Below are 18,390 nucleotides of genomic sequence, written 5' to 3' on the forward strand. Positions count from 1 at the left end.
CTAGTTGCTTTGCTTCAACTCCACTGGCACTTTCTTTCTTACATCCAGTTATAACTGTAAAATGGCAGCAAAATTGGAAAGGGGAGAAAGATAATGAAACATAAGTCAAAAGTGGCAGCTGGCGAATTTCTGATAATAGTGTTTTCCCTTGTAGCGTTTCATTGCTGTTCCCTCATGTTGCAGGGTAGCCTGTGGGAAGAAAGAACCCCCAACAACAACAAAAACAACTCCAAAGAGTTCAAGGAAACAATATCAAATGCAATTTAATGACAGTTTTCATGGCAGAAAGGGTAGAGATCAAGTAGCATTCTAGGTCTGCTTCTTCTTGTTCTCTTTAACATCATCAGAAAGCCTAGAAAATTGTACATACATCAATTTACGTTAAGTAAAATGATTCTCAATTACCTTTCTCTTTCTTATCTCTATACCTCTAAAAAAAAAAGGTTAAAAAAATGGAGGGGAGTCTTTATAGCATAGCACTCAAGGTGAAATATTTTCATACATTATTGGAAAAGACAGACGCTGACTCATGTGGGTAACCCATGTGATAACCTGATTTGGAGGAAAAAAATCAATGCTTATCTACAGCAGTCCTCTTGCATCTCTATTCAGTGAAGTTTTTCTTGGCTGGCCCTTCTCCAGGTTCACATAACACAACTTACCAGTTCTTGGAGGAAATTTTCTGAACAAATCATCTCAAGGTCTAACTATCTACTAGAAGACTCTGCTCTTCCTCTTGATGCTATTTGTAGCCGAACTTTAATCACAGCGTAATTCTTGGATGTCCAGGCCACAGTCCTTTCCCCTCCCACCAGAAATTGGACCCAAGTGGAAGCTGCAGCAAGCCTCACCTCTTCCATGCCTTCCATTGAAACCACTGGGATCAGAGTAACTGAGTCACTGTTGACCGTGGAGTTTCTGCCTGCTTCAAGGCACTCACCCTGCGGTTTCCTATGTCTTTTATCCTAATGGGAACCATAGCCTTCATTTAGGAAGAGTATTACTCTGAGCAGCCTATGGAGAAAGAACAGGGTCCTTGCTAGGTTGCAATGAACTGTAATAGCCAGAGTAGGAAGGTAAGGCGGTGGGCTCCATTCTCTATGTGACTCATCTCTTGACTCATTCCCTTTCCTGTCCCTCAGCTTTGAGCTATGGAAGACTCCCACTTTTGTAGTCACACATTTTATGTGATGTTTGAAACCACTGCTCACTGTGCCCTTCTCAGATGTTGCATATTTCCAATCTCTAATTTCAAAGTAAAATACTTCCTTAGGCTGGGTTTTTGTCTACACGTAGCGATAAGAAAGATGGCCTGTAAGAATAAGCAGCAGGAGATTCTAGTTTGGGAGAGCTTGGTTTTGTTTTTTGGATTGGGATGGCCAATAGGCTGGTTTTGTGGAGCCAGCTTTTTCTATGAAAGTCATCAGCCAGCAGTTCCCACACTAACAACCGTAGAGAAGGGGCTGGAGTAGGGCAGGGAATGCTCTTGAAGCAGCTTCAAAGCCTCAGAGTCTCTTCTCTAGAACAGTTTGTATTTTCCCAACAACTTGCTGTTTCACTGGCTGGGTGGTCATCTGTACCCCATCAGTATCCTCACCAGGGTCTCGTTTCTCCTTCTAAAGTTTCCACCCCACTCTGTGCATCCGAGATGTCTAGGTAGTGTGTGTTGGGAACCCTTTAACAACTAGCTCTCTGAGGAAAAAACCCCTAGTTTATAGCTCTTGCCAATTTCCATGGTGTAACTACTACCATCCTGGCCAATTTCAAACTATATCACTACACGTGGACTTGGGAGATGGGCTGTAGACATCATTATATGGTATGTTCACCATGCAGCCACGCTAGATGGAAACAACCGCTGGAGCACAGAAATAATTAGGAAGTGATGGGTTTTGAGTATAACCTTTGCTTTTTAATATAAATAATTGTAAATTTATATCATTTCATTCTTAATAATGGCTGTGCTTAACAACTGGCTCGCAAAATTCCTAAAAAAATGTAACAACTGATATGCAAGCCACCTTAGCACAGCCTCTGTCTTGGGGTAGGAAAAGAGGGAGGAAAAGGAGAGGTGAAAGGGCACGTTTAGTTCTAAAGCACTGAAAGGCCTCTAAGCCTTACAGCCTTTATGACCGGTCCTTCTAAGCCTTGGGTCCAGGAATTCATTGAAATAACACGGTTGATGTTGGTCAGAAGCCTGGACTTTGGAGCTAGACATGCTGGGTTTGAGGCCCGGCTCTCCCCTGTGCGAGCTGTGTGGCCTGAACCGTGTCTAACCGCTCTTAGGTTAAGAGTCTCATGGGTACCATGATGTAGTTGCTTTGTCAGTTTGCTATGGAAATTAAAGGAGCTACTGTACACTAAGTCGTCAGCCCTCTGGGCCACATAGTGAACCCTCAATGAATGGTAGCTATGAGTACTACTGTTATTATGAACCTGATCTATTTCTAAAATGTCAGCAGTAACCGCAGGTAGTGATGGGATCTATCTCAGATGTAAGATCATGCCGCGTCCGGTTGTTGAAGACAAACCTCTTTGTATGGTGTGACCTTTCCTTCTGCATTGACCATGTATATAGAGTCAGCCTGAGGGGCAGAAATGTCCTCTCCACATCTCCTGAAAAAATTGTTTTTACAGATGCCTGAAGTTCAAATACTGTTAACTCATTTTTTTGCTATTAAGTGCTACTGTCTCCCTAGGCCTGCTTTTTAAATGCAGATACTTAGAGAGTGTCATTAAGTCAGCACCTGGGTGGGAATGAAGGCAAACAGGTCCCAGGCTCGGCACAGGATGACTCCTGAGAATGCAAGCCTGAGCCTGGAGTGGGAGATGGACCCAGAAAGGGGCCTGAGGGCTCCACATGCCCCGTGCCGCAGAGTGGATCAGTTCTTCACGCTGAGATGCCTCTCAAAGCAGGTCTCTCTCACTGTTCCCCCAAGTATCCCGGGACCAAGACCCAGCTGACCCTCAGGCCCACAGTTCACTGATGAGGTGGGGACCTTGCTGAGTATTTGGGGTCGGTCTCCCTATTGCAAGAACACCAAGTTTGCAGTCAGTTTACTGGGTTCTAGTTGTGGTCCCAACCGCTTGATGTGTGACTTCGAGAAGGTCATTTCATGTCTCTGGACCTATTTTGTTGTTGTTCTTGTTTTTTTAGGAAATTGAAGATTCTGATGAAGATTAACCTGAGACTCAAATGAAGGGGCCCTTTGTGATTATGAAGGTCGTGTGACTATAAAGAATGGTGCCAACATGCTTTGTTGGTACCACTCTCTATCCCTCCTCATTGCTTTCAGTTGGCTCCTTTTTCTTTAGTTCTTCACATGTGGATATGGAGAGAAAGGCCTCTTGGCAGCACCGTAGATGGACAAAAATAACGCACTTCTACCCTTTGTTCTAAATTTGCTTTCTAGGAACCAAACGTAGATCCTATCTGGGCTCACATATTCATAACACAATGTGCACTAACAACCTTGGTTACTGCCGGTTTGGCTCAGGGCACTTGGCACAAGGAGGCCGGGTGAGGTTTGCAGGAGCCCTAAGGCCCTGTGAACACTCATTATATTCCTGCTGAGGTTTTGTTTGTTTCCCTGGGGCACCTGTTAGGATACACAAATGTTAGCAGGTGGCTGAGTACCAGAAACCAGGGGAGGAATTGTGGCTCGCAGAGGTGACAGACCTGCAGCCAAGAAGGTCTTAGGTGCCAGGGAAGGGCCTGGGGACAAAGGAAGGAGCCAAGAGAGCCAACCTGCCTCAGCTCGTTCCTCACCATCCGTGTGGTTTGGGGGGGGGGGGCAGCTGGTGCCCTGGTAGGATGTTCTGACAGTGCTAAGGAAGGAGGTGACAACCTTTTCCTTGGGACTGCGGACCTGACTTTTGCCTCGTCAGTGACACAATATTCACTGGCCCCCTTAGAAGTCTAACAGAAGGAAACCTCAGCCCCAGGGTCCCAGCCATTACTGTGTGACCAGAGGGAGCTTTGTTATTAAATCTCCTATTGAGTGGCACCACCCTTCCGGTGATTGGGGTGGGGGTTGGCAGCACGGGTGGCTAGAGGTTTACCTGGCCATGAAGGGAAGGGAAGGCTGTTATGTTTTAGGATCGATTATTTTTGGTGGGGGAAAGATTGCTGATGGCCAGCCAGGCCAAACTGCCTGAAACTAAGTACTCAGTTGGAGGCCTGCCAGGATCCAGCAGAGGTGGACGCGGTGAAGAAACAAGGCAGAGGGAAACATTAGGTTGGCAAAAGGCCCACTCGGTTCTAATGAGCTTGGTTCTAATGAGCATCGCGTGGGGTTTGGGCGCCTTGCTTCTGCAGCGACTGGAGATTAGCCAAGGGGAGAACAAAAATGACACGGAGGGAGAAGAGGGCCTGCTGGGAAGGCTTACAGGTACTCGACCTTGGACAGAGGAGACGAAGTTGACTAAATATGCCTGTGTTCTTTAAATACACGGTAGGCTCCCACAAATTGTTCTGATAAGCAAAGACAAAGCCATCCGCACAGAGGCAACGTGGATTTTCATTAACCCTCCGACAGGCTGCCGAATACGTATTTGACCAGTGAGAATGTCTGTGAGCTGAATGGGGCCCTCAGAGCATTTTAGAAAGTACAGAAAGGAAAGGGGACCCTCCCAGGTGTAGGAGGGATTGGGCCAGCTCTCCACGTCCCTTGTGTTTGATGCTGAGCTGTGGTTCTGGTTTAATGAGGTACCAAGAGCACAGTGGGTTCTTTGCATGATACAAAAGTGCTCAGCACTAGTGAAAAGACTGATGGATTGATAACATGATACCGAGCCTCTCTGAGGAGAGAAAGCCCTCCCAGAGGTGGGCAATTCATTGCATCCTTTGTTTCTTCAGCTGCTTCTCTTTCCCCACCTCTTGCCCATCCTTTTTACTACCTGGTCAAGGGAGGGCAAAGACATTCACAAGAAAGCACCAAAAACTTGAGGACTTTGATTGCAGAGCTGGAAAAGATAGCACAGGCTGAGAACAAGCCCACGGCAGGCCGCCAAAAGAGGCTTAAACACCTGCCCACTCCTGAGCCCTGGGGTCGACCCACAGGACTCAACATAGTGGTGCCTCCAGCCCCATGCCTGGGCCTTCAGAGGAGGCACCATCTCCTCACACCCAGCAGCTCAGCTCTGACCCTGAGGTTCCTGGAAAGGTGCCAGAGTTGTGTGTGTTTGGTCTGAAATGTACCTCTGAGCCAGCCAGGTTCCCCTTCCCAACCTGCCTTCTCACACACTTCAGAGTTAGTGTGCCCTGAAATAGGCTGAGAAGAGAAGGAAGAAATGGTTTGGATACTAAATCTCCTTTCAACCCCAAAAGTCTGCTTCATGGTCTCAGTGACTTTTGCTCATTTTGGAAGCCGTGGAGAAGGGAATTGGGGGTGGCGGGAAATGACCATTCTGATTGACTCTGATCCAAAAATTTCTATAAAACTATACCACTAATTAGAACAAAGGACACACCAAGGTCTTGAATCACAGGATGCTTACATAATATAATGCCCACGGCAGACAAACACTAAATACTTCTAAGTACCTGAGACGAAAAAAGAAAGGAAGGAAGGAGGGAGGGAAGGAAGGAAGGAAGGAGAAGAATAAAAAGGAGTCTGGAGTCCTGGCATCTGGAGATTCGAGGGGCACAGGCAGAGTGTCTTGGTGGAGGGGTGGCTGTGTGTGAGCATCTAATGGCTTCTTGCTTCACATCTCAGCCTCTGTGGAGCAGACCTCCGTTGCTGTGATAGCGATTCCGATGGCAAGGCTGCCATTGTCGGAGAAGAGCTGGGCCAGCGAGGTGTTGAGGATGAGGCAGTCTCCGTCAGTGATCACCGAGTCCACGCACTCAAGGACGGACCGGGGGGTGGCCTCCCATTTGAGACGCCGATGGTTTCTGTTAAGCTCTAGGCGATAGGTGAAGCAGTCGGCCTGGGTGGGGGTCCCAATCAGCATCATGGTGGCAAAGAACTGGGGGTGCCCTTCATGCCGCTCCTGTTTCCTAAGCACCAGCAGAAAGTGGTGGCCAAGGCAGGAGTGCACGATGATCCAGTCAGCCGGGGCGGGGAGGTGCATGTCCGTGGCCAGGAACACTATCTCGGCTCCCTGAAGGATGTCAACCCTGTGGATCTGGCGCAGGTGAGGCACCACCACCTCCAGGTGGCCTTCCCACGGGCAGGAGAACAAGGGGCACAGGCAGGTTGTCACCTGGGCGGCGTGCAGCTCTGCCTCGTGGTGGTGCAGGTGGTGAGGGTGTGCATGGTGGTGCAGGTGGTGCTGGGGGCGGTGTTGTTGCCGGTGGTGGTGGGTGAGGTGGTGATGGGGGCGGCTGCCTTGCTCTGGCGCGCTCTGAGTGACGGCCCGGCGGCTGGACACACACTGCAGGAGAAAGAGAAGAATGTCAGTGGGCGTGAGGCCAGTCTCTCAGCCTGGCTGAGACTCCCCTGGTGTTCAAAGGAGACTCTCCAGCACAGGCGGAGAAAACTTGATTTCTTAAAAAATGAGGAGAACCGCCATACTGTTTTCCAAAGTGGCAGCACCGTTTGACATTCCTGTTAGCCATGTAAGGGGCTTCCAATTTCTCCGCATCCTCGCCAACAATGGTTATTACCTGTTTTGACAGACATTTTGTAGACAAAATTGTTTCAGATGTTTTGCCAAATTTATATGCTGAAAAACTATAAGTCTTCTCTACATCAATTCATTTTGGTATAGGACCTAAATTTACCTAATTAAAAACAGAAACTCCTTCAAAGATTCCTCCTGCAAGAATAATAGATTTTTCAAATCTAATGGAACATTTTTTTTTTTTTTAATCCAAAAGAAAAATAAAGGATATGGTGGATACCTTGGGTGGTTGAAATTCTGAAAATTCAGTGCAAGAAAATGCAACATTTATGCCTTTCTGATTCCTTAATAAGATAAACAAAGAAGCAGTTTCACACTCAAATAACATACATTACGGTGGTCATTAGTATTAAGAACAAAAGAAATTATTGCTACTGTCGATATTTATGTGCTGGCACTGGATGCCAATGGGTTATTCCCCCGAACTTCATCATTGCTTTTATTTTTAAAACAAAATTTCAGTAAATGCCCATTTGTCCTCCAGTGTTATCAGGACTGTGCTGTTTTGGGTGCCCCTCTCTTGGGTCCTAAGGCAACTGGTGGGACACAGGGCTGGTTATGTGCAGTTGGGCCATGGTTCCCAGGGAGGGAGCCTCACCTGTGACTCCCGGGACTTTGTCTCCAGGCACACTTCTGCCCTTCCAGGCTCACTGTTCCCAGGCAGCCTCCACCCCGAGACTCTCCTGACCTTTTGTTCCTCATGGCAGTGTGCCCACAACGTCCTCCAAAACACCAGGAGCTGTGATGGCACCTATTGAGCAGGTATCAGTAAACATTTATTGACCACCTGCTATGGCCAGACCCTACAGGAGCTAGGGGTACAGCCTTGGGCGAAGTAAACACCACGTTTCTTGGCGTGGATGGCAGACATTAGTATGCATATGGTTAATTGTGGTTTTCACAAGGTTCCTCCCTGTGACACGAGAACTGTGATTCATAGTTTTCAGATGAAGAAACAGGCTTCCTGTAGTGATGTGCCTGAGGTTACGAAACTCTTGTACATTCGTAATGAAAGTTTGGGATTCATTTTCATACCTCCTGACTCTGAGCACAGCAGCGTTCCTCCTCCCCCAGTTATCCCCGCCTCCAGCATGCCCCCTCCCCCCTCACACCGTTCCTTGAGTTCCTGTTCTCTGCAGGATCTAGGCTGTTCTGTGGAGGTGGCAGCTGTATGGGTGCTCCCGGCGTGAGGCCATCACATGGCAGCCTTCTCTGGTCTGCCCTCAGGTAGAGACTGTGTCTTCTGTCCTAGCTCTCCAAGCCCTTTGGGCGCTTGCATCCGTGCCTGGCTTCGGCATAGAGTACAAGGACATAGGTCTGTCTTTCACACTCACCACCACTGCTGCCAGACTTGCTGCCTCCCCAGACTCAGTGTGTGGCTAGCGGCTGAGGCCTGGCTAGTCTCTTTCTTTAGGGCACACGGCGGTCACACACACACACACACACACACACACACACACACACGCGCGCGCGCTGAGATTATCTCCCTGGTGGTGGAGGTGACTTGCAGGCAAGTGTGGTCCAGACCAGCTCTATTCTTGAGTTCACCCCAGCTGCCAGTTTCTGCATCTCCCCGCAACCTCGGGAATGCCGCAGTTTGAGCTACAGGGGCCCTTCCGGTAGCTCCTGCCCTGTTCCTGGATGGCAGCTACTGGGCAGTCTGTTGTCACCCACCCAACCATGAAGGGACCAGCGGGGTTCCGGAATCCTGCAAGCAGTGCGTCTGACTTACCTTGTGGTATTAAATTCAGGGAAGGAAACTACTATGTAGGATCTCCTAAGTGTTTGGCATTGTGGAAAGTAGGTGTTTTTTGCATAATTGTTTAATTTTGCACAGAAAAGATCAGTTTCCTTTTTAACAAAAAATAAAATCTGGCTTAATTCATTCCCACTTGCCTGCTGGTGGCATGTACCATTTAGTCAGTGGGTGATAGCGGGCATGGGGTCTCTTCCCATCCATTGAGCTTGTACGAGCCCAGGGCTCACACACTCCATCAGCCAGCTGCGAGGGCCCCTCCCAGGGCCTTCTGTCAGTCTCATGCACTGCAGAAGGTCAGCCTCTTCTGCTGAACTCAAGTGCATCTGGTCTTGGCTTCTCATGGAAAGCCCCAAACGCTGTCCCCTCTCCCAGCCTTTGAGAAGCCCCCCTTCTCTCTCACTTAGCTTTTACAACAATTACGAGGGAAACATATTATGTTGTCGTATAGATGAAGAAACTGACACACAGAGAGGTTGAGTCACTCGCCCAAGGTCACACAGCTCCTAAGGTGTACAGCTGGGAATGGAACCCAGATCAGTTAAAGGTGACATAGATTATAGACTGGGAAGATCACAGGTTGGATCCAGCAGACTCTGGTCTGATTCACGGTTTACTCATCCAGAAGTGTTAGTTTCCCCATCAGCAAATATTTATCTCAAAGGGTTTAGGGGATCAAATGAAATAATGCCTGCCAAACAGCTTTAAAACCACATTAAGTATTACATCAAGATGGCATTTCCAGGGGCCGGCCCGGTATTCAGGCGGTTGGAGCTCCGTGCTCCTAACTGCGAAGGCTGCTGGTTCGATTCCCACATGGGCCAGTGGGCTCTCAACCACAAGGTTGCCGGTTCGACTCCTCGAGTCTTGCAAAGGATGGTGGGCTCCACCCCCTGCAACTAAGATTGAACACGGCACCTTGAGCTGAGCTGCCGCTGAGCTCCCGGTGGCTCAGTTGGTTGGAGTGCGTCCTCTCAACCACAAGGTTGCTGGTTCGACTCCCACAGGGATGGTGGGCTGTGCCCTGCAACTAGCAACGGGCAACTGGACCTGGAGCTGAGCTGCGCCCTCCACAACTAAGACTGAAAGGACAACAACTTGACTTGGAAAAAATCCTGGAAGTACACACTGTTCCCCAATAAAGTCATGTTCCCTTTTCCCTTTAAAGACAAAAAAAATCTTTAACAACAACAAAAAAAGATGGCATTTCCATTTGGATGTGCTTTGGGGTGAAGACTCGGTGGCCTCCTGCCCCAGTCCATGCCTACCTGTGCCTACTCTGGTCAGCTGGCCTTCGTGCCTGGGCAGCACCCCGGGCTGAGTACAGGCCAGCATGAGCCCCACATCACACTTGCCCTGGGGCCTCCTGTGTCCGTGCTGACCCGTGACGACAAATATCCCGAAATTCCCATCTCAGAAGCAGTCTCTCGGCTAGTTATTTTCCACATGCCCTTCTCCAGATCAATTTTCCACCTTCTCCATTGTCATGCACGAATTCAGCTCCCACCACCTCCCCCCCCCACCCACACAAAAACGCAGGATATGGTGAGGCCCCAAAGGAACACCAATGGAGCCATAGGTAGGGGAGTCATACCACTAAATCCTCGCTGGCGGCTGGGTTGGAGACACGGGAAGCAAACATCCGCCAGTACCCCAACAAGGGGTCTTCTGCACCCCCGTTTCGCTGGCAGCAGGGGAGACACAGGAAGTTGAATCCACCCGATGCTCAATCCTCCATCCGGTTCTCTGCCAGCCAACCAGCCAACCAACCAACCAACCAACCAACCAACCAACCAACCAACCAACCAACCAACCAGTGTAGCCACAGCAGTTACATCAGAGGCCAATTGGCTAACTGGGTACAGCTGATGACCAACTAGCCACAGCAGACGGCCATCCACTACCTGAGCCAGCACCTTTCCACATGAGGTCGAGAGCCTGGAAACTGCCCTCTGGGACTCTGTCCCCACATCCATCCTATTCTGTGCAGCAAACATTGGAGATGTGAAATCACAGCAGGGAGGGGGTGGGAAGAAATGCCTTGATCTCCCTTTCTTCCCTTCCTCCACACCCTGCCAGGGCCTCCCACTGGTTAAATCCAGAAGGAAGCCCAGAGATGCACTCAGCAAGGGTCTGCTCCCTTTGGAAATGGTGCTGGGTGAGAGGACAGGTGAAGAGGGAATGCCCACCTGTATGCAAATGTCTCCATTTCCTCCTCTGTGATGTTCGCTGATCCAAGCAGGCTGGGCCTCCTGGGCTGAGATTTGATGAGGCTGAAGGAGGCGTTGGGGGGTAGGCCTATGCCTACAATTAATTAAGCCATTCCACAAAACCGCACACACCACCTACCGTGTGCAAGGGGCTGCGAATACTGAGCAGAGTAAGGTCCTCATTCCTGCCCCAGTCGCTTGCTATGATTATGAATAATATTATACTAGAACGCACAAAGGCAGGATGCCGTGGGGGCCCTGTCGCTACCAGCGGGGCAGGTAGCCATTCTGGTCAGTGTGAAGTGACATTTAACGTGAAGGGTGAAGGCTCTAACAAAATAGGCAAAAGACGTGCTCACAGGGTGAAAGGCAGCTGTGACGGAGCCGGGGACAAAAGAACACGGGATGGTTAAGACATGCCAAGTTCCAAGTGGCTGTAGATGGAGAAGCTGGTGGACAGGACGAGCAGCTGGACCGTATTGCCCACATCTTGGAAGCTGAGCTGAGGTACCAACGTGGCACCCAGTTCCGCAATGGGAGTCCGTAGGGGGCCCAAGAGACACAGCGTCCTGCTTTAGGGAGCCCTGCGGCAGCACCAGCAAAGCCTGTTCTAAGGGGGTGCCAGGAGGGGCCAGCCGTCAAGAGGCCGTGCAGGAGTCCAGTTATCGGACCCTCACAGTGGCCATTGCATCTAGACTCTCCCGTTGCTACCTTTGGGCCTCATCCTCCACTAGCCTCTTCATGTTTCAAATTGCTGCCGGCTAACAAAGCAGCTGCAGGTCTAACCCATCGGGATGGAAGTGAATGACTGTGCCTATAGAATGAGACATGGAAACTCATGGAGAACCGGGAGCTTGCTGTGCCCCAAGAAAGCACTACGAATACTCATGGCCTTAATTCTTTCCTTCCTGCTCCATCTTCTGAAGCAAAATATGTTTCATTTAAATGATCTTGGGGTGAGCAAGGTCACAGGGCTGCCGGCAGGGAGAAGGAATTCTTTTAATTGGCAAAACGCTAATCGTTTTGGAAAATGAATTCTAATCTTTCCATCCAATACAGTGGATGTGTGAGTAATTACTTTCCTTCACTAAACTGTTAGTGCAACATTAGTGATTATGCTAATTAAAACTGATGAACTCTTACAGACTGATAAACCCCAGCCAGTCCACAGATGCCTTCTTTCAATCGGCTGTATTTAACTTCCCATTTGGAAGAGAGGTCTTGAATTAACCTTTAGAATATTGCCCAAAATTGAGTTTTAAAATGTAGGGCTTTATGGACTGGGTATAATTCTTTCTCGAAGCATTAGTGAGACCATTTCCACTGAGGGTGTAATTGAATTTAAAAACACTTCCTTAATCCGATCAGCCACACTCCCATAGTTGGTAATGGCGATCCCTCCAAATCCTGGCGTCCAAAGGGGAAAACTGCCCCTGGAAAAATCACGTGACCCTTTCTCCAGTGTCTGTTTCCTTTACTTAGAGGATGGCTTTGCTTTTGCAGTTGTTTCCAGGAACATGGCTATGCTAATGCGTTTCAGGTGAAGGAGGATTTTGCACCCAATTTCAGATGAAAGGCGTTTGCTCTGAGTTTGCTCAAGCTGTAGTATTTGTGAGAGTTAATTACCTAGGGTTTTCAGTGCTGGGTGAAGGGGGAAAGCAGCGACGCTATGGATGCATGTCTGAGAGGCAGAGCTGGTGTGTGGGGTGACATTTCAGGGCGGGTATCAGAGTAGTGGGATAAAGTCAAGACCTGAACCAAGCTGGGCATCAGGTCGGCTAAGGAGAGAGAACTGTGACTACTTTTTCACTCCACATGAAAACTTGTTGCTGTTTCCAGGGAGGACAGTCAAGGCTGAACGCTTAGTGCTGCCCACTCCATTTTCCTGGGGTGCCCTGGCTCCCCACTTCTCATCAAAATCTAGCATGACTGTACACGAGCCCACAAAATCCAGGAGGACTCTGGGACTCTTCCAAACAGTTAAGAAATAAATTAAATGGAGACAAAACAACAATGGGGCTTTTATCAACGGGAATAGAACATCTTAATTAGAAAGCATATCTACGCTCCTGCCCCCCAGTCATACTTGGTACGCAGATGGATGAGGTCTTCTGTAGACAGCATGATAATATCTATAATTTTCTTTAAAAGACTTCAGTGGAGAGAATGTGATATAAATATGTACATGTTTAGCCTACACTCTAGGGGCTGTCAATTCCCTAATCAGGAATTCACATTTCGAGGTGATCACCTAACATTTTACTGGAAAGGCCACATCCAGAGATAACAGTTACAATTGCTTCAATTAGCATCCATATTTCTGATCCACACCAGATGCTGCTAATTAGCATTTCCGCAGAGGTTTTCACTGGTGAAGTCAGTAGTTTGTTAGGCAGCATAATAGAAGCGAGAGATGGACTCTGATGAAATTCGTAGTTTTCAAGCTATGAACATAGGTTAAAATATTTCAGAGAGATCCATTACTATAGGGGTGGGTCCAGAAGCTTATTCCCGAAGAATTCCTACATCCAGTGTGGGGACAGAGTCCCAGAGAGCAGTTTCCAGGCTCTCGGCCTCATGTGGGAAGGTGCTGGTTCGGGTAGTAGATGGCCGTCAGTTCTGACTAGTTGGCCATCAGCTGTAACCAGTTTGCCATTGGCCACTGATATAACTGCCATGGCTAACCTAGTAAGCGCAGATTGTAGTTAGCAAGGGGGTTGGTTGGTTGGTTGGCAGGCAGGCAGGCAGAGAAGCGGATGGTGGGTTTCAGCTGGCAGGTGGGTTTGGTGGTTGGTTGGCAGAGAAGCGGTGGCAGATTGCGAATCGTGTGGCTCCTGCTTCCTGTGTCTCCAACCCAGCCGCCAGCAAGAATATAGTGGTATGACTCCCCTATCTATGGCTCCATAGGTGTTCCTTTTTGGCCTCACCATGTCCTGTGTTTTTGTGCGGGGAGCGGGAGCTGAGGCCCTGCATTACATCCGGCCACTGAATCAAGGATTTATGGTGGTCTGATGTCATCTTTAACAGTATCAAAACCTTGCCTCTGATATGTGACTACATACACAATTTCTTTATTGGTGATCAAAATTATGTAAATTGAGCAGGGAGACATTGGTTAGCAAACACACAGAAGCCTTGAGTCTTGGGCTATAAGTGTATTATCTAATTAGAAAAGAGAGAAATGAGTATTATTGGTAAAAGAGGAAAATGAAAATTGTGGTGGCCAAAACTTTTTAAAACCTAGGTTCATGGCTGAAAAACTGTAAAAAGGGGTCAGTACAGACGTGTCCACTGGTCCTATCATCTCAAAAGCCTGCCGACCAAGCTGGTCGTCTTATAAACACAGTCCTTGGCTATGACGGGGGCTGGGAAGGAATTTGTGGGTGACATTGTGAAAACAAAAACTATGACTCAGTCTTCGAGCTCCCGGGCCCTCCTGTAGTTCCTAGCTGCCCAGCGTTGGTTGACTTACACGTGCGTACTTTCCTACCTGTTGAGTGCCTGTAGAATGGGGACTCATTGTTCCCATGTCCTCACTGCTAGCACAGGGCCCGCACACCATAGGTGCGTGACACATATGTGTAGCGCTCATCAATGCATTAGTGGCAGCTTCATACATGAGGATTACGTTGGTCCTATTCATGTCGGGCAGTCATGGTCCCAGCTGGCGTTGTCTGTTTGAGACCATCGGCCCCTATAAGACAGGGATGCTGCCTGCCTCCCTCCCTGGCCTGTGGGTCAGGCAGGCAGCAGTTAAGGTCTGTCCAGACAAGTCACTACTTATTTCAACTCAGACTGAAAATCACTAGTTCATGGCCTTCTCTTCTCCACTAGGATGGCAGTCATTGAGAGCAGGGGCTGTGTTTCGTCTGCACGGTGCCTAGTCCAGTGATGGGCACATTTAGCACTTAGCAGTGTCGGGCATCTAGGAGACTCTCGGTAAGTATTTGTTGTTTGAATGAATGAGTGACTTATAGATGGAACCCTGTTCTGGATCTGGACCATATCTATGGTGGTAGGCTGTTTGTCTGCAGTTGGAGGCTCTGTTGCCTACCTTTCCTTCTTGGTTGTACAGAAATGTGTGTGTGTGTGTGTGTGTGTGTGTGTGTGTGTGTGTCCATCTGTGTGAATCCACAGCTGTGGGCTCAGCAGGAAGGTGTCCTGGCAGCTCCTCACCCAGAACCCAACAGTGACGAGACACAGAATATTCTCTGGGCTTTGACCAGGAGAAGGGCACTGACACTTGCTCAGCTGCCATCACAGGAAGTCAAATAAAAGCTTTGAAGAAGAAATTTCTCATGTCAGAGAGGTACTTTCTTTGCTTTTACTTTTCAGAGAGATTACTCTCAGCCTCAGGTGTTCCCTTTCTCAATAGCGCTGGTTTTATATAAGTTGCTTGGGAAACTCAGTCTTCTGGGTCACCCCAGAGAATCTGTCCACCTCCTAGAGTGACCTCGGCCCACTTTTCCTTCCCACACCTGGCAGGACCATTGACCTAACTAAAGCTGGATGCACGCTCACTACCTTATTCATTGTTAACAGCCCCCAGGAAGTAAGTTCAATCCAACCAAAGATTACTGCCCTCTCCCAGCTATACCCCTCCCCATGAGATGAGGTGCCGAAGGGCCATGCCCACCCCCAGCCATGAACTGGCCCGTTTAGACCACACTCCAGATATCTGGGGTCCTGGGATTCTCTACACAAGGCCTCTGAGTCAGTTTCCTGCAGCCTGTGCTATTTCTGGGATCCAATGTACAGAAAGTGGACCATTAGACACGAGGTGTGGCCAATGGGTGAATATTTGGAGGTGGATATGAGCAAAGCTTGGATGTGTGACCTGCTGCGTCCGCTTGCCTTTGCGTGAGATTCATCCCAGTGTAGGATTATGTCTCACTTGGAAGAAAGTAAGACATGTCATGGGCTGAGGGCTGTAGCCATCCAGATCACTGTGAAGGGACAATCACTAAGGTAGGAGGGTAGAACATATTTTAAGAGCCTCTTGCCTTGATTTTTACTTGTAAGCATTTAGACATCCAGTATATAGGCCTCCATTTGCACTTTGGTGGTTAGCCCTGCACATGTCGGGGGTGCCCCGCTATCAAACCACACAGTCAAAGGAATGCTGCTCCATCTTTATTTAGTCTTTGGCTCTGCCTTTCATTTGCCATGAGTTTTATCAATCTTGCTAAATCTATGCTAATGAGTTTTATCAATCTTGTAGATGAAAGACTTTTTCTTAAAAGCAACTTTTTGTGTAGTCAGAGTTTCATATCTGCAATTGGCAAGTGAAACCCGGTGACTGTATGTGCAGTTGAAAGGCTAAAAATTAATTAATGAAGCCCCATTAATGATGACATCTCCAGAAGATGACTTCAGGACCACAGGGGTGACTGAGGGAGGTGTGCCTAGCACGCTGGGAGCACTATTGCCCATGGACACACACACACACACACACACACACATACACACACACACACACACACGGTATGGGCAGTAGTGTTGCTCATGTAACGGGTCATTATTCTAGGAGGGAGTGCTGTAACCTTAGAGAAGGGGTGGGTTGCTAAACATGGTTATATATGCAAATGCAAATTTCAGAAGCAGATGTGTTAGCAGACGATGCACGGGCAGAAGTGTGTCCTAGATGGTCTGAGACATTCTGATGGCCGGGCTGCCCAAGGCCCCAAGCCATCTTTGTTTGTCTGGTTCATTAAAGACCTCATGACCAGGAACTCCATAAATTCAGCTCTCGCTGCCAGAACCCTCCACCCTCTGCATCCCCTACCCACAGAGCACCCTTTGGCCAAGTTGTATTTCTCCTTTATGTGTTTCTCTGACTAGGTCATGTCTGTCTGTTGCATGTTTCCTTCCTAACATGCAACACACTTATTCAATGTCTAATTTTCCTGGAGCATGATGTGAGCTGCTGGTGGGTGTGCATTACCCACTGTACCCCCCACTGTACCTCCCTTGTCAGCCGTGCTTGGAACATGGCTGCTACCATAGAAATATTTACGGACAGGATGAATAAATGACTCTTCCCCATTGACCTGTCCCCCCAACACAATCTAACCACTTCTCACCATCTGACTGCCACCAGCCTAGGGCAAGTTACCCTCGTCACCTGTCTGGACTATTATGACAGCCTCCTAACTCGTTGTAGAGGGTTGAAAGTTGATCCCCAAAAGATATGTCCACATCCTAACCCCTGGAACCTGTGAATGGGACTTTACTTGAGAAAAGGTGTCTTTGCAAATGTCAATGAGTTAAGGATCTCGAGCTGACATCATCCTGGATTATTCGGATAGGCCCTAAACCCGTGACAAGTGTTCCTAGAAGAGATGGAAGAGGAGAAGACACAGACACAGAGTGAAGACAGAGCCTGGAGTGATGTGGCCACAAGCCAAGGAGTGCCAGGAGTCCCCAGAACCAGGAGGAGCGAGGAAGACCCTTCCCTGGGGCCTTCACAGGGGACGTAGCCCTGCCAGTACCTTGATTTTGGAATTGTGGCCTCCCAAACTGTGTGGTAATAAGTTTCTGTTAGTTTGAGCTCCCAAGTATGGTCAGTTGTGTAGCAGGCCTAGGAACTTAATCCATGAGTCTTCCTGTGTCCATTCTTGCCTCATACAGACTGTCGCTCTTCTCACTAAATATTTTAATGGTTTCCATCACACTCAGAATGAAACCCCATGCCCTATCATGGCCACCAAGAGCCAACATACGCTGGCCCCCAGCTAATTCTCTGACCTCGTCTTTTGTCTTACCCACAACCCCCCGCTCACTCTGCTCTAAGCACACTGACCACTTGCTGTTCTTTGAACATGCTGTCTACACCTGCCACAGGGCCTCTACACTCTGTTTGGAACACTACCGGCTCCCACGTGGCTCACTCACACTCCACTCATGTCTTTGCTCCATACTTACCTTTACCCTGAGGCTGTCCTTCCCTCACCTATTGAAAAAACAACCCCTCAATCCTCTTACCCTGCTTTATTTCACTTCACAGAACTTATCGATACTACAGCAGTACCCCCTTGTCCTTAGGGGATATATTCCAAGACCCCCATTGGATGCTAGAAACCGCGGGTAGTGGTCAACCCTATATACACCATGTTTTCCTGTACATACATACCTATGACAAAGTTTAATTTGTAAATTAGGCACAGTAAGAGATTAACAACAACAACTAACAATAAAACAGAACAATTATAACAATATGTTGTAATAAAAGTTATGCGGATGTGGTCTCTCTCAAAGTGGAATTTTCCATATAATATTTTCAGACTATAGTTGACCATGGGTGACTGAAACTGCAGAACATGAAACCTCGGATAAGTGGGGGGGCTTCCATATATAATCATAAAGTATATATAGTGTAGGTCATCTATTTATCTGTGTGCTATCTACCTTCCCTACTGTGATGTAAGTTTCTTGGGAAGAGGAACTTGGTTATTTTCACTGCTGTATCTTGAGAACATTATCTGGTACTTAAAAAAAAAAAAGCTCAATAAAAGTTTTTGTTAATGAATGGATCAATTCTTCTGGGTCTTAAACTTTTCCATCTTAGAGGCCCTGAGTAACGTGTACGTGTCACTGGCATGTTGGTTTGACTATTCCCATCCCCCCACTACCCCCCTGGTCTCCCTGTCAGAGTTTTGGGCAACTCTGAGCTGGTGATGGGTTTCTCACAGCCTCTGAATGCTGGTACTATGGAAGTGCTGGTGCCGGGAGGGTACCAGGCAGGCCATGGATGGCAGCATTCATCCCTGTGTGTCCCTGAGCCCAGGTGTATCTTTG

At 48.3% G+C, this 18,390-nt stretch overlaps 1 protein-coding gene across 1 annotated transcript in view; it reads right to left on the minus strand.

The window, feature by feature from the left end:
* Positions 1-237: 237 nt before the first annotated feature.
* The window catches only part of SIAH3 (siah E3 ubiquitin protein ligase family member 3), a 59,516-nt gene continuing 41,363 nt past the window's right edge, over positions 238-18,390 (minus strand). The window contains exon 2 of the mRNA XM_019756993.3: positions 238-6,378. Coding sequence (XP_019612552.2) covers positions 5,707-6,378 — 672 coding nt within the window. The 3' untranslated portion in view covers positions 238-5,706. The remainder of the gene's footprint in view (positions 6,379-18,390) is intronic.

Source organism: Rhinolophus sinicus, chromosome 16 (assembly GCF_057876585.1).
Source record: "Rhinolophus sinicus isolate RSI-liver-muscle chromosome 16, RSI-T2T, whole genome shotgun sequence".
NCBI lineage: Eukaryota > Metazoa > Chordata > Mammalia > Chiroptera > Rhinolophidae > Rhinolophus > Rhinolophus sinicus.